This window comes from Gymnoscopelus braueri, assembly GCF_963280865.1.
Source record: "Gymnoscopelus braueri genome assembly, chromosome: 11".
In the NCBI taxonomy this organism is placed as follows: Eukaryota; Metazoa; Chordata; class Actinopteri; order Myctophiformes; family Myctophidae; genus Gymnoscopelus; species Gymnoscopelus braueri.
Window position 1 is genome coordinate 5,504,845 of NC_137613.1, and position 21,670 is coordinate 5,526,514.

Sequence of the window (21,670 nt, forward strand, 5' to 3'; positions counted from 1 at the left end):
ACCCTCCACTGCGCGCGCATCATCCTCATGTTTACAAACAGGAAACCCATCTATTGGTTCATATTGGAAAAAGGAAAATATTTAATATACACGGTTGACGTGTATATTTTTTAATCTTGAGTTAGATCACACTAATAGTTGCTCCTCAGGTATTTGTGGATCAACGTCCCTCATGACTTACAAATGGGGGGAGGCGCCTCAGTTTGCTGTGTGTGTGTGTGTGTGTGTGTGTGTGTGTGTGTGTGTGTGTGTGTGTGTGTGTGTGTGTGTGTGTGTGTGTGTGTGTGTGTGTTGGGGTGTGGAAAGGAAGCTACTTGCACTGCTTATATACATTGTCTTCTTTTTTTGTTGTTCTCTTTTATCCTTTTCTTTTTCATTTTTTTTAGTTTTCATAGTTTTACAATTCCATAAATTACTGAGATAATTTTGTATGGAGAAAACGATGAAAAACTGTTCGGATATTAAAATTACAAGCAGGAATGTTCGTGGAATGAGAATTTTTTTTTTTACAGGAATCACATCTAATAGCATCAGATGTAGAAAATTTTAGAAGAAAATTGCCAGGTCACACATCTTAACTCTCTCAGTGCCACGCCCTGAGATATCCCGAGTTTTTCCCGAGTACCCTCCGTGCCAGCACGAGAAATCCCGCGTTTTTACTTTTGACTGTGGTCGCGCTATTCTGTTTATTTTTCATGATCACTTTCGCTTCCTGACTCCTTCAGACTCACTGGGTTCCGGTTTCATGACGCAGATTCCGTTTCCGGTTCTTATTTTTTTCCCACGGTCATTTTCGGCCAGAATAGGGAAAGTCACGTTTTTTCACACGATATAAAATACGAACGGAGAGGTCCACGTCTACTCTCTTTGGTCTGGGTGACGATCAGTCATCGTAGCCGTGTATCGCATCGTAATTTAGCCGATCAACGATTGTCAAAATTGTCAACATCCGGTTATGACCGGATGTGACGTGAGCCTGTTTGGGAGGGGGCGAGTGAGCCAGCGAGGTCATCAATGTGTCGATTTGTTGCTCTCTACTGGTAGAACTGTATTATGGGTTTAAACACCCAATCAGATAATTTATTTGAATGAAAAATTACAAAATTACAAAATTAAAAAAAACGGAAATTGCTGGCACTGTGTAATTATTCTCATACATAAATTAATAGGGGACTATGTAAGGTTAGAAAATGCTGGTATAATAATAACCTGAGTTAATCTTACTTGTACTTGAATGTTGACATGAAATAATAATCCTGTTTAGTGTTTCACTACCACGAGCAAAGACTACAGCGCATATTAACGGCGCTGATCAACACACACGTTGAAAGGCTAGGACAAAGATACCAAGGATTCGACAGTGATGTCACTATGCAACAAGGAAGTAGCGACGGACGGTACGCCATGTTCGAAGTTGTTTTAAAGATAGCATAGCAAGGATTCGTCGCCGTCGGCGATGACATCACGGACGAATCCTTGGACATATTTTACCCACTCATTTATATACACCAGTTATATCAAATATTGTCGATTAACGTAACGCTTTGGTTAATGGTTAAAAGTGGTAAAATAATCGAGTTAATATCAACATGTTGTTACCGGTATACTCAAAGCACAATGGAAACTCCAAAGCCAATTATAATGTTAAACAACATTAAATGTGGTTTAACATTAGAAATTAACGTGGATTATAGTTGGCAATGAAGAAGGATTACAAACATCTAGAACGTGGATTTATTTTTGTATAGCTGTCCAATGAGCATTGACTGGGATTATACATCATAATCATGGAGGCTATACATTTAGGTAAGAAAGTATGAAACAAGTCTTATTTAACGCTGGACAACTTGTACTAATGACGTTGGCAAACAATTTTGCGTTCGGGTTTTTCCGAGGCTCGGGTTATGTACGGGTTCGGTTCTTGTATGTCACGGTTCTATACGGGTCGGTTTCCGACAGCTCTCGGTGCTGTTCGGGTCCGGATCTCAATTTCTAATAATGGCCCGGGTCCATTCGGTTACGGTTATTTTTTTCGCGGGTCCATTCGGGTATCGGTCCTTCATATTGGACCATAGGCCGAGTCCATTCGGTTCCGGGTAAAAAAATCACGGGTCCATTTGGGTTCGGGTATTTATATTTGATCCGTGAAGACCTCTAATGTATAGTACATCACCAGGAGAGTTTGTCCGTATTGCGAGTTTGGTCTTTTTGCAGCATTTTGAGAGCCTATTAGTCAGGAACTGTAATTTACCAGGCTAAGGAGGATCATTTCTGCGTGTGCTCAATGTAAACTTTCTTCTGTTTGTTGTCTCTTCTTCTATAGAGGTGGGCAACAGCAACATCTGGATGCCCGCTAGTGCTGCAACGATTGCACTGGAGCCCCTAAAGCTTGTTTGGGCCAAATGTGGTGGATTCCCCTCTTACCCTGCCTTGGTGAGTGTGTGACTGTGTGCTAATGGGGGCGTGTCAGCTAATCAGGGAATGTATTACATGAATGTCATCAAAAACTGTAAATTCTAGCTGGCTTCTACAGTATGTGCTTGCGAAGAAGACTGTTGACGCAAAAGACTTGTGGCAGTTGTCATACTCCTAAAACGTGTGTCTTCTGTTGTGTTTGGTTTGAAAACATTGAACTAGCTTCTCCAATAGGTGGCAGCCTTTCATTATAAATCATCTTACGATACAAGGTAAAAACCTGTATTGAAAGGACAGACTGAATGCATATGTCCGAATATGTCTAGAAACTGATGCAGTTGCTCAGACAGGCGTTGATGCAGGAGGTGTACTCGTTTGAAACCAGCACACTTGTAAGCATTCACATGGTGAGCGACGCCATTGTACCATGAAGTATAAGATATACGTAACCCTCGCCTCTGTGGACATGTTTTCCTTAAAAAAAAGTTCTTAAAAACTCACTTATTCAAACCACTTTTCATAGCCATATTTTGATTACCGATTTTGTGTTATAACGTATCCTGTATTGTTTTTTTTTTTCACCGGCTGATTGGTTAAATGACGATTCTTTAGTTTTTTCTCTTATTTGATTATTGACATGTTCTACTTTTATTGTTGTGAAGCACTTTGTGACTCTTCCTCTTCCTTTGTTGTGAAAGGTGCTCTAAAAATAAACTTTACTTACCATACTTACCTCTACCCACCGCCCCCCTTTGCACAGATTATAGACCCCCACATGCCCCGCGTGGGCTGTCAGCACAACGGGGTGTCCATCCCCGTGCCTCCCATGGACGTGCTTCGTGTCGGTGAGCAGATGGAGATCAAGGCCGAAGAGAAGCTCTTCCTCGTCCTCTTCTTCGACAACAAACGCAGCTGGTGAGTGCCATGTAAAAGCCATGTAACCTCCATCGATGCCTCTCCTGCCGCTCATTATTACAACTGGTACTACTACTGCTGCTAACACTATTACTACTACTCCGCTGCACTCTGATGACGGCCCTTGGCCGACACGCGTAAGCGTTACATTTATTGGTGTGTGCCAATAAAAGAAAAGTGGTAATGTGAGTACTTTGTCCTCTATTCAACCTTTTGAGTGTTTTTGATATTGTATATTGGATTTTGGGTTGAGAAATCCCACTGTTGAGGCACAACCTCTTTTTCTACCTCTCTATTAACAATAATAATAATAATAATACTACATTTATAACACACATTACATTTTTGCAAACCTCAAAGTGGTTTAAAAACATTGGCACACAACAGCAAAGTCAACCAAACAACTACATGGGACCCTACTTCACTATTACTGCTGCTACTATTACTAACTCTACTATTATTAACACTACTTATACTACTACTAACACTCCTACTAACACTACTTATACTATTAATAACATTACTATAACTACTACTGTTGCTACTAAAAGATGACAAAAATCACATTCCATTCCAGTCTTTAAATGTATCCCTATTGTTTTAGGCTATTACAATAGTATGTGCACATTGTGCTTTTATCCTCTCTTTCATTTAATCCATGGACACTGTAAATATTCACTTATTTCAGTTTTGTAATGTGCGAGTATGAAATAAACAAACATTAACCTTAACTTGCTTACCAACTACTACAGCCCCTCCAATTGTCTAGTTTTTGTCCAACAAAGATGAGGAGAAAGTGAGGTTTGCGCGACCTTTTGATGATTGGGCTGATTGACAGCCAATGATATGCTTCCAAATGTTCCCATGCTCTGGGCGGGCGTGTAAGCGAGCCACAGCGCTCCTCAGAGGGGACACAGGCGGCTTTCACTGGCCGGTGCTGGGAACAGAATAGTCTTTCTATACCAACTATTCGTGGTAGCCGATAAATAGATCACGTAGTTGTTCAGTATTGATTAATATTGCCTATACAGCCTCTTTGTTTTCGCTGTGTCCACTCCCCCGGCTCGCACAAATAAAAAGAGTGTCGGAAAGGGTTCATGTATTAAATTACAACCCGGTAACAACCCGGTATCCAAGGCACACATAGGACGTATGTCATTTGTTCTTGTTTTATGGATGCTGTCCCCCTCCTCGCAGGCAATGGGTATCTAGATCCAAGGTGGTTCCTCTGGGGTTGGACAAGACCATAGACAAGATCAAGATGATGGAGGGACGCACGTCCAGCATCCGCAAGGCCGTCCAGATAGCCTTCCTCCGCGCCATGAACCACCTGAGCATGGTGCAGGACGAGCCTATCAGCGACCTGAGTGATGTGGACTGAAAGACACACACACACACACGCACAAACACACACACACGTTTGTATTACTTTACTTGTGAGGACATATATTTTAGGATAGCAATTTTATGAATGCCATTGTAACAGGGTTTTTTAAGCTGTTTTGAAGCTGAAAATAGCCGCTCTGCAAGCTCACAACACATTCAGTTGTGAGCTTGCAGATCTGCTACTTTTGGAGCGCGACACAGCCGCACCTAAATAGATCAGGCATAAATTTAGACCCCTAAACCCAAACTCTAAATGCCTAATCCTAACACTAACCCCAACACGATTCTTTTCTTAATGGTAAGCCTAACTCTTTCACCATAAAACAACTATCTCGTGAGGACCAGGAAAATTTTCCTCACACTGTCTGTTCCAGTACACTTGTGGGGACATTTGGGCCTCACAAGTATAGTAATACAAGCACGCACACGTCTTACTCCTCAACCGTTTTGCTCTCAGGCCTGGCCTGTACCTCTCTGATATCAGCTACCTTATTCTTCTGACTCTGTCTCTGCAGAGGACTCTAAAAACGTGTTTACTGGACAGCCGTCATGGCCGCCCCCTGGTGTCCGTTCGCTTACATACACTCCTCTCAAACTGGCCGGACATTGACCCGGTTGCTGCTTAAAACGAATGTTCCAGTCTGTCCTTCTATCTCCTGACTGTGCCGAGAGACTGCTGCCATGTGTCTTCACAGCTGTGCTGAACACCGCTGTGTTCCTTCCTAACCACTCTGCCGATCCCCTCGCGCCTTCACGCACCACTCCTCCACCATCATTTCAACTCATCCCGTCAAGACGGCCTGCTGCGTATCCATTATGTGTGTTCAGTTATACTTTTAAGTGGAAGTTGATTGAGTCTGTCAGGCCGTGCAATGTTCAAAGCTTTGGAGCAGGGTGGGAAATTAACGTTGAACGTTGCAGCCAGATGCGGCTACGTTTTTGGCTGTGGCCGGCTGGCAGGTTTATTTTCACATGTACACCTACTCGACCAGCCACTGTGGTAGGTCACCAACTACCAAGTCTGTCCTACACTGCAGAATCCTTGTTGTTAGAGGGGACATATTTTGCTTTAACTTATTTCCTGTCATATCGTCACTGTCGGGGGAGGCTGAACTCAGGTGCTTGCATAAAGTATAAGCCAGTATAAGACTAGTCCATATACCCAGGATGTGTGCACCCAAACTATGTACAGACTTTAGTCTTGGGACTGCAACTGGCACTAGAGGTCCCACAGCACATAATAGTGCTAATAAACAGCTTACATTTCTGAAAAGTTAAAAATCTGCTTCAATGCATTTGAAGATACCAACCCACTGAGGAGAAAAATGCATGAGAAGAACAGCCACAATTAGTTCATTAATTGAGTGAGAGTTATAAAAATAATAAACGGCTTAAATTTGGGGAAATTGGCCTCCTCACTGCCTTCCTCACTCCCTACCTCCCTGCATTGGTGGTAACATGGCTGCCTTCCAAGCAGTTGACCCGGGTTCGTTCCCGGTCAACGCAAAAAATCTTATGGACCACAATGGCAACAAGCCCTCCCTCTGGGGCTTTTTGTGTTCTCCTTTTAGCATAACCTTTGACTGTACTACCTGTACTGTTGACAAACCTGCACTGTTAACAAACCTGCTAATAAAGTATTCAATCAATTCATATGCCAATGGCCATTGACCATGTGCAAGTTCAGATCAATTGGTCAACCCACTGAGGAGAAAAATAGATGAGGACAGAATGACGGACAGAGGTTTCCTCATTTTGTAGTGGGAGAAATTGATATTTTTCTTTATGAATCATGCAAAGCTGTAAATGAGCATAAAAGTCCCTCTTTAATTTAACCCTGACAGTACGTTTACACATACGCAATGAGCCTCATGCTTGCTCCTCTCAACGCTTGACACCTGTAGGTGTGTTGCTTTTGAGATTGACAGAAATAACAGTGCTGTATGGAGGGTAACGAATATTGTTAACACATGTCAAACTAGCAGTTTTAGATGTGACATTAATCAAGACTGCGCAACTGCATGGCCTATATTGTTCACCGGGGTCCCCCAGGGCTCTATACTAGGCTTCACTCTTATCTACTCCAAATCTACTCCGATCCACTAGCCCGCAACACGTTGCGACGCGTTGTGAGCTTGTGGACCGGCCGCATGTAGATCGGCCGAATGTTTGCCCCCCAGAGCAGGGACGCTAGGGTTCTAGTGGTTAAACTCCCGTCCCACACCCGTCATCTCAGGGCAGGCTCACCATTGCTGCTCTGGCCCGTGCCTCCTGCTTACTGAGCGTAATTTTGGAGATGAGCAGATGGCCAAACAGAGCCTGCCATTCCCCTTTCAGCTTCAGGATCACCTCATTGGCCTGCAGAGCCACTGCCAGTTCATTGTTCTTCCACTGTGCCCCCTTCAGGATGTTAAACACTAGGCAGAAGATTGAACATTCAAGACGTTTTATTAGTCGCATGCTATGTGCACTGAAATGTTGGCTTGGCGGACTCCGCCAGACTGTGCTCACAATCCTTACTTACTTAGTAAAAGGTTATGATACTCATGATACAATGGTACTAAGTACTAATTATTAAGTAAGTCATAATAAGTAATACCATCTCCTGACTAAAATGTATAGATTGTTTACAATCAAGCGAAACATATCGAGCCTTTGTTATCCCTTCTCCGCCGGTGTGGAACTGGTTCCGTTCTTGTTTTTCCATCTAATTCAGAAATGGTTCTGAATGTTTGCACTGAAAATTAATTGGTTCCGAACCCTAAAAGTTGGTTTGGAACTGGAACCAAAAAATACAATTCCAATGGTTCCATTTAAAGTGGTGGAAAGCACTACGATTCCAAGGACCTTCCAGGTGGAGGTCCCGCTGTCTATTCACAAGCAGGCAGGAGAAACACAGAGATTCACTGTATGTTTTTGACACCTCGTCTGTAAATGACATATACATTTCAGCCCAGAAATAGGCCATGTTGTTGTTCAATCTTGATTAATTTCTCTGCTAGATTAAAACTTTACCACTTTTCATTCAGCACTCTGTCCATCTCAAGGGCTACAATACGTGGTGATTGGCTGTCGCCTGGCCAAAGACTCATTTCTCATTTGCATAAAGTTGAGCAGAACTGTAATGCTTGTGGCACCTCTTGACGTTTCCCCCTCCTGCTCTGTACTGCTCCCAATCCCTTGAGCCTTTGCGTGGCAATTTTGCCTGCTCCATAGGAAATTAATGGGGAGCATAACAATGAACACTCAGGATTTTGCAGTGTAGCTAGAGCTAGATAATATGACTTGAATATCACAATATTTACCCTAATACCCACAAAATGTGTTCTTCTCCTTAGTGTCACGTTTTCTCTGAGCATCTTAACCAACAAACCCCAACACCCCCTATTTTGGTGGAACATTTGCCAGAAGTGGCAGATCTACAAGCTCACAATGCGTTGCGGCCCGTTGTGAGCTGACAGCGGATTCCCCTGAGTTAGACGTTGACGTGGCGGGCTTTCCTGCCTCGCCGAATGTTTGCGAGGACGTGACGCTTTGACTTAAGATTCCAAGTGTAACGCCCGGGATTCGAACGCGGGTCTCCCGCGTGGAAAGCCAACAGCTTATATCCACTAGTCCAGAGGGGAATTCCCCGTTGGCCGGGCGAGATATTAGGCTTTTGGTCATCAGGCAAGAGGCTCTGAGCCACTACTGCTAACTCAAACTGCTCAGAGAAGCGGGCTTAGCACCCCTCAGCGCGGACACACTCGGCTTACGGTTACGCCTTGCTCTGGGGGTGCCTCACAGGGTTCAAGTCCACTTCTGGCACCCTTGTTTTAAATGTTTATACTGGGACGTCAACCTATTAACGAGTTGGGAGTGAGAACGGCTCTTCCGCTTTCCAGGGGGCGGGACTACCGGGAACATTGAAAGGCAACGTGACAGGGGAGTGCCATTCACGTCAAACGGGTGACGTGACGAGTGCTTTTGCGCCAACTCGTCACCGTAGTATGACATGAGTGTGCCTATGTGTTGACCTGGTTGCTATGATAACAGACAATATCACAGAATATCAACCGGGAGGAGAGAAATGATATCCCAATATATATATATTTTTATATTGTTCATTGCCCAGCCTTAATCCTAGATCCTAGAAGAACTCTTAAGCTCTGGAGAACCTGATGTGCAAGTTGTTTCTTCTCCAGTTCTGAAGGGTTTTGTTCTTTGATGTATTCTTCCAGGGTGTATTCACATAACTGAAGAGCAAGGTAACCATACTTCTCATCCTCTACAAAGTCAACGTATCGTACAATCGAAGGATCATCAAGGTGTGGAAGACGTAAAATGTCTTTCTGATTCTGCAGCACATGGTAGTTGTCTTTGAACAATAACATTCTCTTCACTGCTACTTCAGTGCCGTCATATCTTAACCCCAAGAACACATCAGGTCCACCACTTCCCAAAGCGATGCGGAATTCTTTATCTGTCCCAAACACAAGACTCCCAACTTTGGTAACTTTAGAGTCATCAATCTTTGCAAGCTTCTCTAACTGTTGCCTCCATCTTTTACCAACCGGCCAACCGGCCAACCAGAGCACACGTTGGCAGAGCACAGAGCCAGTCAGAGCGCATGGGAGGGTACATGGGTGAACGGAGGGAAATGTTTGAAAGGAAAGGTGGAAGAGAAGAGAACAGGAGAGGAGCAGAGGAGGAGAAGGAGACAAGGACCTGGCATAGGAGGAGGGCAGCTCCCACGGGCGGAAGTACGGGTGGACAGGGACGCCACCGCCGATGAGGGGCCAGGCTGTGCGATGGACACTCCATCCGTCTGGCCGAATGTTGATCGGCAACATGCGGTGGTGCCCTGTCCACCTGGTGTGGATCCCGTCCGTGGGAGGCTGCCTCAAGAGTCAGGCCGTGTGCCCCAAGAGTCAGGCTGGGGGAAAGAGGAATGATACACAGGCAGAGAATAGACAACAGGAGAACAAGCAAAGGGAAGGACGGGCAGTGTGAGCAGAAGGAAACCGGAGACGTCAGTGCTGTACACGCAACAACCGCAGCGGCAGGGTCTATGACTCTGCCTCGCCGGTAAGTCTCTAACTAAACAGCACCTGACCTACGTAGTGTGGCTATGCCACTACAACAGCTCAAAGAGCCATTGATCTGCCTCTGTGGAGGTGTGAAGACTCCTACCTGCCGTGCTGCTCTACCCATCATTCTTATCATTGCTTCTTGTTTTATTGTTTGTTCGGTCACATTTTAGATTTGGTTTAGTGTAGTTTTATTAGTGAATTGTATTCTTTAGAAACCACTGTAAAGGGATTTTATGATTACAATTGGGTATTTACCTTTTAACCTTCAACACTGCCTTGCTTCACTATTTTTGCCAATGCTTTTATTGTTCCACGGACCTGTGCAGCCTGTTTAATATTTTAGCCTTAAGTTTTAGATCAAAGGACCAACACCTCTATATAAAAAAGGTGGCGTAGTCGGTTTTAATCATTTTTAAGGTCGCGACACAGCACTGGGCACTTTAAATAGCGTGTGTCGGGCCGAGGGCCACATAACCATAAATTGCACAAATCTCAGTGAGTGAGGATCTGTCCTTCATGTATGTTGACAACCGGCCAGCCAATCACCTTCAAATTCAGTGTGTCGAGCGAAGTGACTTTTTTTAAACTTCATGTTCAGTTAGTTTTAATTTGTTTTTAAAGTGGGTCTGAGTTAAGTTTTAGTTTAGTTTTGCTTCGTTTTTTTTATTGAAAAATTAGGTACTGTAGGCAGGGGCGAGATTCAAAAAGCTACAAAGATAGCAAAAATAGCAGGTCTACAAGCTCACAACGCGTCGCAACGTGTAGTGAGCTTGTAGATCTTTTCACTCTTTAAAAAAATAAATAAAAATATTTTACTGACAGACTAAAACTAAGGACAAATTTTGTTTGTTTTGTAAACACACAAAGTTTCATTAGTTATCGTCTTTTGTAAAGCCTTATATTCTTTTGAAATTATTTTCAGTTAAATCAAATGTTTTGTCAATTCTAGTTATTTGGTTAGTTTTCAGTTAACTAAAATAACCCTGGTGTGAAGTAAGTCGGATCGGCAGTTCTTTGGTAAAGCATCAACATATCTTCAAAGCCTGATCCAACTATGTGTAAAATCTTATGACAAAAACGTATGAAACAGCGTGATTGCTGTAGCTGTGAGCTGGAATTATGGGTTCCTAAACCATGCATATGTGATGTAATCAGGTATACAGGTCTATAAAACGCTACCGTCACTAACTATTACTTGGATAATTATTCGTTAAACAACAAATAAACAGGGTTTAAAAAGCAAATGTTTAAATTTACACACTGAGTTAAAAATGGATACATGAACACTGAGGCCTATGACAAGACTCTCCCACCAGTTACTCCTGCAATATCACCTTAATGAGTAAATGACTTGTTTCTCTCACCTTGTTTCCTTACTTCTTCTTGGAACATCTGGTTGGTGTAGTGGCTTCCACCGTTCAGCTCCACCATCTGGTTGATTTTCTCCAGCAGCTCGGTGACCTGAGAGTGATCCATACTTTCGTTGTTGAAGACATGATAAAAACCACTATATTTTCTGATTAATTTGTGTAGTTCTGGAGAATCATTCACAAAAACTTCAATTGTTTTATCTCTAAGATTGTCACCATGAGTGAAGAGAATCATGGTGTATTTATCTGAACTTTGTCCAAATGCTTTCTGAATCTTTGCCACAACTTTCCTCTCCTCATCTGTGTATCTCCCCAGTTTGATCACAGCCAGGAACACATGAGGACCAGGAGCAGCATAAGTAATACACTTTCTGACCTCTTCAATGGTTTCATATTCGCTGAACCCAGTGTCAAATAAGCCTGGAGTGTCAATAACAGAAACATTTCTACCAGCCACTGCACCACTGGCCTTATAACAGCTCAATGTCACAGAAGCAGGTGAAATATCTGATTTAAATGCTTCAGCACCCAGGATGGTGTTTCCTGTGGAACTCTTTCCAGCTCCAGTCTTCCCAACCAGCACAATACGAATTTCTTCATCATTTGTTATGAGATCTGATGAAAGAAAGAAAAGAAAAAAAAGACATCAATGACTGCATCCGTAATCTATGAATGTATCATTTGAAGTGTGTTATCATGTTATAGCAACAGATGACACTTGTACAGTTTGGGGCCCTGAACATTTTCAGATATGGAGCCATCACAAAAACGCCCCCTGGTGGCCATGACCAAGTGATGTATTTAGCATCATTTCTCCTGAAGTCAACATGACAACATAAGAGGCCGCCATGTTGTTTTCTACGTTTAGTATTGAACAGATACAGTAGAAACGTCAAATCGACTAGAACTGAATCAGAGGACCTCAGAATACAGAGAGATAATAAAACAGAAGACCTACCTGAATACGTTATAGGCTGGTCTGCTGGATTCACCAATGGAACCATCTCTGAAACACATTAGAGTAAAATCATGTGTTGATGCACTTAAGGAACTATTAATATGTTGACTGGAGCTTACAGTATGTGTGGTAACACTTCATGAATACAGTATTACATTTATAAATAAATATTATGTATACCTTATTTTATTTAATCATAGTAAAATATAAGATGCAGTACAACAGTTGATTGTATACAGTGGAACTCAGTACATCATGGATTGTATCTTACCTGCTGGTAAGATACCATTCTGTTTCACATCTATAGAGGAGAAAGATTACAGGTTAATACACATCATGTTAACTCTTACAAACACTATATATACATTTACTACATGAACACATGTGTGATCAACATAATCAATGTATTGACAAGTCTTTGACATGTCATTATAGATGCATAGATGGATGATTTATCAAATATAGATTTAAAGGTAGGGGAAGTGATTTTCTTTGGTTAAAATAAGTGTTAAACAGCTCTATATTCTGATAGTACTCATTGAGTGTTTGTTCAGTAACAAGCATTTTCAGGGAGCTGGAAAGACAGGGAGATCCCTATTACTGAACAAACACTCTATAGCAATGATTACTAAAAATAAATCAGTTCAAATCAGTTCAAGACTCACCAGGGTGCCTCTTCTTCCAGTATAAATATCCCAGTACTGCCACTGCCACTGAGATGATGATGATGATGATCATTATAATAATCCCTGCAATCCCTGCTCCAGTTAATCCTTTCCCTGTGTGAATCATATCCTCTGCAACACATAGTTATGACACAACTGTAAACATTATATCTCTGTGTGAATCATATCCTCTGAAACACATAGTTATGACACAACTGTAAACATGATACAATCAAATCAACAGTGGTGTTAAAATGGTTACAGTCCTGTGGTCCAAAGTTCACAGGTTTGATTCCTGCCTGGTCTCCATTAACATCCATGAGTCCTGCACTAAGTCACTGTGCATAAATATATGTACATTTACATTATTAATACATTCCTAAATGCACATGTATTAACAAATGAATGAATAGATGTATTAACACATTAATACATGTACTGTTTGTTATGAGTCCATTTTAAACGCAGCTTCACACATGGATGAAGAGTAGACTTTATGATGAATTAACAACCTGACATAGTTGCTGACATTGTAACTTCTAAGTTACATGTTGGTGAAATTGTTATTTAGTTTAGGTTCAATGTAGGTAGTTTTGATAATTGACAATCATTGATATAACAAGCAAACATTATTTCCATGTTGGTGTGTGACAAAGGTGAAACGGGGGTTTCTTAAAACTTTTGTAAATGTTTTTATTGGTGCTTAATGTATAATTATTTGCTCATTTAACCACCATCTTATTATTTTTGTACAACCGTTTTGCACTGTTTTACAATTGTTTTCCCCCGGTCCCTTGGTTCACTCATTGAGAGACATTCAGTGGCAGAGAGGTGGTCACGAGGTCCCGCCCAAGGCCACGGTCATGGCCAATGTCCCCAGACATTATGTCACCACGGACAAATGAAGGAAGAGAGAGGTGTGGTTTTGACAGGTATAAAAGAGGAGGCGGGACAGTTGAAAGCAGGAGCAGAGCCCAGAGAGAAGGAGGGTCAGACGGAGAGAGGAAGCAGAGGAGGAGGTTGTACGAGAGCCCCGGAATAAAGTGAGGGAACTTGAGCGAGTTACACCAGCCACCAAGCAGTTGGAAGCCGAGGTGTACCTATCTATGAGCCAAGAGGGAGGAACGATCGAACCGAAGGGGAGGAAGAGAGAGCGAGACCAGACCATAAACAGAGGACCATACGAACCGAGACCAGACCATAAAAGGAGCGCTGAGACGGAGAGTGGTGATAAACGTTGCATACGCAACCTACTCAGCGCCAGGTGTAAAAGCCTGGCCTGTCAGTAAGTACCGATCCATGCAACGTTCATCCTTGTATAAACCACCAACTGTGAAAACGCGCATGTACTTTACCAATGCACAGTGAACTGGTCATAGTTTCTATCATTGCAGAAGGAGAGAAGAAGAAAAGAAGACAAAGACGACTGGCATAAACCCTCTTCCTACTTACCCCCATATATGGACATGCAGCATTTCCCCCTGAAACGAAACGTGTTGAGTATCTCAAAGCACTTTATTGGCACAGCACTTTTCTTATGAAGTATTGTTGCACAGAAACCCCTGCTAATTGCAAACCTGTTGACCAAGCCCTGCGTAATTTGCACAACTTTATAATTCATTTTATAGTTGTTGTGTAAATTACTTTGTTGTGTTTTAGTTAGGTTTTATTAGTATAGTGTTATTTTGATTGTTTTTAAGGCACAGAAGCCACTGTATTAGGGACCAATAAACATACTTACCTTTTTGATACATTTTGCATCCGTGTCCAGTTTCTCAGGGGAATTTTCTAAAGTGTGTGTTCTCAAAACCAAAGTATTGAAACTTACCAGTAACTCGAACCTGTGAAAGCCTGTAGAAGTAAAGGTGTATTTAAAGGGGACTCTCCTCTATAAAAAAAGTGGCGTAGTCGACAAACTAAACAATATTCAGACTGAAACTCACAATAATTACGCACCCAGCACTTTACTGTGCATTGATATTTTATTGTTGTGAGTTTGATATTGAATTATTTATTAAAGGACAAATAGAGTGTGCAATACCTCAAGATAATTGCAAGTCAAATGTGATACAATTACGGCCTTGTTCACAGGTGCATGAAACAATAATGCAGAATGTGATAATGTACATAATTTCACTAGAACTATAGTAACCAAGGGAGTGCAGATGCAAATTAGTTATATACTACAGCTCACTCTGACTTAATGGTAGTGTTGTACATGGTCCATGTATAAATATACAAAATATCAAATAAAACATACCAAAGATAGAAATGGTTGCATGCATAGATTATTCACACCGTGACTACTGTAATTCCCTCTATTCATGCCTCTCCAAAAAAATCTACCCACCACCTGCAACTGGTTCAGAATACAACTGGTTCAGAATACAACTGGTTCAGAATACAACTGGTTCAGAATGCAACTGGTTGCAACTGGTTCAGAATGCAACTGGTTCAGAATGCAACTGGTTCAGAATACAACTGGTTCAGAATACAACTGGTTCAGAATACAACTGGTTCAGAATGCAACTGGTTCAGAATGCAACTAAACATTACCTGATATGTAAAGTTGTGTCTCAACAGTGTAGTTGAAGCGTGGCAGGTGAACTCTACAGGTCACGTTCTTTGCTCGCCTCACTGTCACATTCCTCTGGACAATGTAACAGTGTTCAGAAGGTTTGTCTGTCACTGAGGTGATGTTGTTTTCTTCTCTGTCCAGCCAAGACATCTCAGGTTGTGGATACCAGCACCCAGAATCACATGTCAAAGATAAACCACCGTCTGTTCGTCCATTTGAAGAGCTCCCTGGATGAGACACTGACCCTGCAAAAACATAAAGATATAATAATCAATAATATAATCAATCAATATATCCATCCATCTACAATATTTACAAATCTAAAATCTGTAAAACATTCTTTCCAAACACAGCTCGAGTTCTACTGTAATTACATTAATTTATTGTTCGTCCATTTGAAGAGATCACTGGCTGAGACAAATTCCCTGCAGAAAATATAATAATCAATAATATAATCTTAATCAATCAATATATCCATCCATCTACAATGCTGACAATATTTACAAATCTAAAATCTAAAGCTATGGATGCTACAACAAGCAAGAACATGTAAAACATTCTTTCCAGACACAGCTCGAGTTCTACTGTAATTACATTAATTGATTGATTGATTGAATACTTTATTAACAACAGTGTTTCCCCTAAATGCATGTAACAGCGGCAGGTGAAGCTACGAGGTTCCTTAATTCTTATATACATTATTATTATTATTTCTTAATGATGGAAGACAGCTCTGTCTTATGTCTTTATAAACTTATGTTATATTATTTTGTGCTATCAGTAGGCCTACAGACGCTTAACGTCTTGGGTTGAGGTTTTTAACGGAAGATTAAGATTGGGAAATAGTCTGTCTGTCTGTCTGCCTGTCTGTCTGCCTGTCTGCCTGTCTGCCTGTCTGTCTGTCTGTCTGTCTGTCTGTCTGTCCTCATAACACCACACAGGTTACGGTGTTGTGAGAGGGAGGTTTATTAATGGCTCTATGGAGTGCAGTGTTGTCTTTGATGTGAAGTGTACAATGTTGTGTTGAATTGTGACTCAGGCCTAGTTGGATCTTTGGTCACAGCATCACTAGGACAATAAATCTTACCAACAAGGAGCCGGATCAAAGTGTAGATGTGCCATTGTGGAGCAGAACATCTGTAGGTCCCCTCGTCTGAGAGCTTCACCCTGGACAGTTTCAGTGAGATGTTACCATTAGGAAGCTGCTCAGGAAACAGAGATGTTCTCTGTTTGTACAACGGGTTCAGATCGTCATTATTGTAATCTCCATTTTGGAAGAGATGCACGTAAGCCGGCGTCAGGTCAGGTCTGGACCACTCCACTGACTTCCTGGCCATGTTGACTGGTGGTTTAATGAGACATGGAAGGATCACCTCATCCCCCACTTTGACCAGGATGTCCTGAGAAGACCCGATCACCTGATGTTGTCCTTAAAACAAAACCAAACAGCATGGTGTTAGTTCATGATGCACACTGGAGTCATACTGTAATCAGCTGTCAGTCAGCTGGTTGTTTACAAACAGCCACACTTTTCTACATGTCAATCACAGCTCATGTTCTCAACAGGGTGGTCTCTTTAAATCAGGGATGTCAAACTCGTGATCCGCAGGCATTTTGCGGCCCGCGGAGGGGTCCAATGCGGCCTGCGACATGATAAAAAAAAAAGCTAATTCATACTACCTCTAACGACAAAAACAAGCAGCTTCTTCATAGAGGCACTGAGGCAGTTCTCCCCCCATCACCTCTTTCTCTTCCTCTTTCATTTGATCACTGCTTCTCAACACTGATGAACACTGATAAACACTGATGATGCTGCAAGCTCTCCTCCTCCACCCCAGCCTCCTTTATAGTTTAGGAGTCAACTTCACATTTGAGTCAGACTTATGCTGGCTATTGTGCACATTACACATATCTAACTATGTCTCTAATGTCTGGATTGTGGTGGTATGTTGTGTGGTGTCAACAGCACCCATCACAACACTGGAGCAACAGAGTCTGCTGCTGCGGACACCGAATCACCTGCTACCTGTAGGCCTATAGGTCTACATGTAAGGTTCTACAGGTCTACAGGTAGATCTGTAGGCCCACAGTGAATACTGTATATATTTATTCAAGTGGTCAAACAGAGTAGTACTGCCTGCCAATACCAGCGCCCACACTCATCATAGTGTAGTACTGCCTGAGTACCAGCACACACTCATCAAACAAATAGAGTAGCACTGCCTGTGTACATTATGTCTGGAAGCAGCCGTACATTGTAGAGACTGCAGTCAGTCAGTCAGTCAGTCAGTCAGCGAGCCAGCCAGCCAGCCAGAGTCATGTTCTGTATTTAAAGGTAGGGTAAGTGATTTGCAATTATTCAAATAATTGCAAAATAGCTCTATATTCTGATAGTACTCGATAGGGTGTCCTGTCCGTATAAGGAGTCTCCCATGTCTCTCCAGCTCTTTATTAAACAGAAAATGCATTTTCAGTGCTCTCTCCTGATTGGCTTAAGTGTTGTCACCTACCTGAAAATGTACTATATTGTGTTTACTAAAGAGCTGGAGAGACCCCTGTGACCGAACAAACGCTCTGTAGCAATGATTACTATCACAATAAAGTACTTTAACCTTTTAACAAAAAAATAAATAGACGTACTGTATATATTTATTCAAGTGGTCAAACAGAGTAGTAATGCCTGCCAATACCAGCGCCCACACATCAAATAGAGTAGTACCGTCTGAATGCCAGCACACACACTCATCATAGTGTAGTACTGCCTGAATACCAGCACACACTCATCAAATAGAGTAGCACTGCCTGAATACCAGCACACACACTCATCAGTGTAGTACTGCCTGAATACCAGCACACACTCATCAAATAGAGTATGTACAGTACATACTCTATTTGATGAGTGTGTGCTGGTATTCAGGCAGTACTACTGCCTGAATACCAGCACACACACTCATCAAATAGAGTAGCACTGCCTGAATACCAGCACACACATTCATCAAATAGAGTAGCACTGCCTGAATACCAGCACACACACTCATCATAGTGTAGTACTGCCTGAATACCAGCACACACTCATCAAATAGAGTAGTGTACTGCCTGAATACCAGCACACACACTCATCAAATAGAGTAGCACTGCCTGAATACCAGCACACACATTCATCAAATAGAGTAGCACTGCCTGAATACCAGCGCACACTCATCAAATAGAGTAGTACAGCTTACTCACACTGGGTGTGATTTTTTTCTGTCCACACACAGACAGACACACGGACACACGGACAGACAGACAGACAGACAGTCAGACAGACAGACAGACATGGGGTAAAACCTTGGTTCTGTCCTTATGGATGTTTGTTTGGTCACAATATAACGTTCAGTGTTCAGCATAAAAGCAATACTGTATTGAAGTACATTATGTTTGGAAGCAGCCGTACATTGTAGAGACTGTCACTGCAGTCAGTCAGTCAGCCAGCCAGCCAGCCAGCCAGTCAGTCAGTCAGCCAGTCAGTCAGTTGCCTCACTGTTTCTGAGGGAGAGCCCTCTAAGTCTTAACCTACCCCCCCCCCACACACATCCCCCTCCCCGTTTTGTTCTTCTCTTGTACATATTTTTCACTCTACATACCTGATAACTTAGGAAAAACCAGGAAAGTATGCTTTCAAAAAGGATTACCGTAAAAAGAAGTAACACGTCTTAAATAATAATCAGGTTTTCTTAATTATTTGCACAGGAGAGACAAGGTGGTACAGCATCACAATATTCTCTACTGGTAATACAAAATGTTCATCAATATAACAGATATATATCTTTCATTAAGCCCACCCCACAAAATAATATCAACATGAATAGGGGCGAAGGCTCATCTTGGATAAACTGTAGCCACAACTTTCATGGGTAAGAAAGAGTAGGCCAGGGAGCAAGGACATCTTATATTAGTAGTTACAGAACTGTCCCTTCTGAGCAAATACATCATACTTTATGCAATTATCCAAAGTGATACAATACAATAATCATAATCTAATACACTATGGATTATAAATTATCTATCAATACCAGTAACCTGTAAGCTGATTGTATGACGTTCTGTATAGTAGTGTGTATATCTGTCTGTCTCTTATATGTCATCATGATTTGTGTGCATGGGGATCTCATCTTAAACAAGCTCTGTGCTTAATGAGTCTTCCAGTTTAGTAGACCTTGTATTGTGAATTTGTACTTCCATGTACTGTTGTTCTCATGTCTTTAAATAAAGTACATCAATCAATCAAAGCCCCTCCCTCCAGCTTGTGTAATACATTCCAGAGGTGAACTGTCTCTCTTCAGCCAATCCAAACTCAACTGAACGGATCTACCCCAAAGTGTTCTGTATTTAAGAAGAGATCAACGCTGGAGCAACACACACATTTTAAGCCTTTTTTATTTAGGTGCAAGCATACAGTGACTGACGTCTTTCGACCTTCCTCAGAGTCATGTTCTGTATTTAAAGGTAGGGTAAGTGATTTGCAATTATTCAAATAATTGCAAAAATACCTCTATATTCTGATAGTACTCGTTACTATAGGGTGTCCTGTCCGTATAAGGAGTCTCCATGTCTCTCCAGCTCTTTTTTTAAACAGAAAATGCATTTTCAGTGCTCTCTCCTGATTGGCTTAAATGTTGTCACCTACCTGAAAATGTACTATATTCTGTTTACCACTCTGTAGCAATGATTACTATCAGAATATAGTACTTTAAACCTTTTAACAAAAAAAATCACTTACCCTACCTTTAAATTGTATTCATTTACTGACTGGACAGTTTCGCCCTGAAACATGACAGCGCTTGTTCCTGGTTTTCTCCATTTACAACCCGTACATATACATGACACAGTCATGTTTCAGGGCTAAAGTATGTTATACAGATACTTACTTTACTATGAATTGAGGGATGAAGGGTAGCCTATTGATTTCACTACATTTCATTTTGTTTACTATCAGAAACACATCAATTTCATAAGAAAACAACAAGAACAAACGAAAACGTCAACACATTGTTTTTTTCCCCCCAGTAAATACATTATCTGCTTAAATTCCCGTCCATAACTCCACTGTAAATAGTGTAGAGACCCGTGCTACTCTATGTGATGAGTGTGTGCTGGTATTACCTGTGACAGATGTGTTGTAACAGCTGCTCCACATCAGCAACATGTAGAAATAAATACACATCCATGACTTTACTGTTAAAACACTGACTTTTAAAGATAAATGTGAGACGGAGTGAAGCTCCATGTTTTGCTGCTCTTGCACAATAAATCATAAATCCATAAGTTTCGTTTGTGTCACAGTAGCCCTGAACCAGTGGTTCAGGGCTCTTTAACTCATAGAGACACACGGGGACTACAAATTTCACGCCCACTTTTGAGACAGCGCCGCTACTCGAGGTCCGTTAGAACGATGAACTGCAGCTGCCAATGCAATCCCTATGAGAGGATATGAGAATTAGCCTACTTTTGAAATATTCGTACATTAACTGGAGACGATATTGATTTAAATAAAAATATGTTTCCAAATGTATGGAGTGTCTTTGTCAACATATCTTCTTGTTTTCTTAATAGTTGATGTGTTTCACATTTAATTTGCCACTTTAACGAGTTACCCATAATGCTAACACAGCAGAGGGTAGACAGCAGACAGGCATTTCAGTGACATCACTGTCTTTACGAGCGCCGAGCGCCGACCGACAGCGTACCCACTGTAGAGGCAGGAGAGGCGGTCGCCTGCCCAACTAAGATCTCGCCTCCCCTAAAAAAAAAAATAACCCGAAAATGTGTCATTGCGTGCTTAATGTCCTCAAAGTCACGCATCCAACAAGCTTTAAACTGAGCAGATTGGACCTTCTGTTCCAGAGATAATGACCAAAACCTATTGAAAACGTCCACTTTCGCCAGTTTTCTGGGTATTGAAAACCTCAAGGGATGCGTCCGTGATGCGACCACTTAAAGTCTGGATCTCCGATGCTAGCGGTTTTGACATACTGATGGAGTATATTATAGTATATTGTGGGTAGTATATCGAGATGAAAGATATGGGACATTAAAAAGGACAAATTAAACAAATGGGACAGATTATTAGAACACCAAAAAAATCGCTACAGCCTCAGTAGTTAACCAGTGAAATGACGGTATTTTACAATGCCTCTCATAGAGATTGCATTGAGAGCTGCAGTTCATCGTTCTAACGGACCCCGAGTGTCAAAAGTGGGCGTGGATTTGTAGGCCTTCCGCTTCCGGCCGTGTGTCTCTATAGGCGTGTACTGTGCTGTGCCTGTCAT

The 21,670-nt window shown here is 41.8% G+C and overlaps 2 protein-coding genes across 2 annotated transcripts in view; one reads left to right on the forward strand and one right to left on the reverse strand.

Annotated features, from left to right (window-relative positions):
- The window catches only part of LOC308096100 (uncharacterized protein), a 55,550-nt gene extending 34,909 nt beyond the window's left edge, over nt 1-20,641 (reverse strand). The window contains exons 1-7 of the mRNA XM_080443391.1: nt 20,505-20,641; nt 16,447-16,788; nt 15,338-15,604; nt 12,782-12,913; nt 12,388-12,417; nt 12,117-12,164; nt 11,153-11,773 (exon numbers count right to left, since the gene is read on the reverse strand). Of these exons, the coding sequence (XP_080299517.1) occupies nt 11,153-11,773; nt 12,117-12,164; nt 12,388-12,417; nt 12,782-12,913; nt 15,338-15,604; nt 16,447-16,788; nt 20,505-20,628 (1,564 nt within the window). The 5' untranslated portion in view covers nt 20,629-20,641. The remainder of the gene's footprint in view (nt 1-11,152; nt 11,774-12,116; nt 12,165-12,387; nt 12,418-12,781; nt 12,914-15,337; nt 15,605-16,446; nt 16,789-20,504) is intronic.
- On the forward strand, nt 2,303-9,014 carry LOC308096101 (bromodomain-containing protein 1-like). The gene is made up of 3 exons (XM_080443392.1): nt 2,303-2,433; nt 3,176-3,330; nt 4,528-9,014. Exons 1-3 carry the CDS (start codon nt 2,347-2,349, stop codon nt 4,709-4,711), a joined length of 426 nt encoding a protein of 141 aa, XP_080299518.1. The 5' UTR covers nt 2,303-2,346; the 3' UTR covers nt 4,712-9,014.
- Nucleotides 20,642-21,670: the final 1,029 nt, after the last annotated feature.

Coding starts and splice junctions, on each gene's coding strand:
- LOC308096101 (XM_080443392.1), top strand. CDS start 2,347: ATGCCCGCTAGTGCTGCAACGATTGCACTGGAGCCCCTAAAGCTTGTT. Junction 2,434..3,175: donor TCCCCTCTTACCCTGCCTTG/GTGAGTGTGTGA, acceptor CCCTTTGCACAG/ATTATAGACCCCCACATGCC. Junction 3,331..4,527: donor TTCGACAACAAACGCAGCTG/GTGAGTGCCATG, acceptor CCCTCCTCGCAG/GCAATGGGTATCTAGATCCA.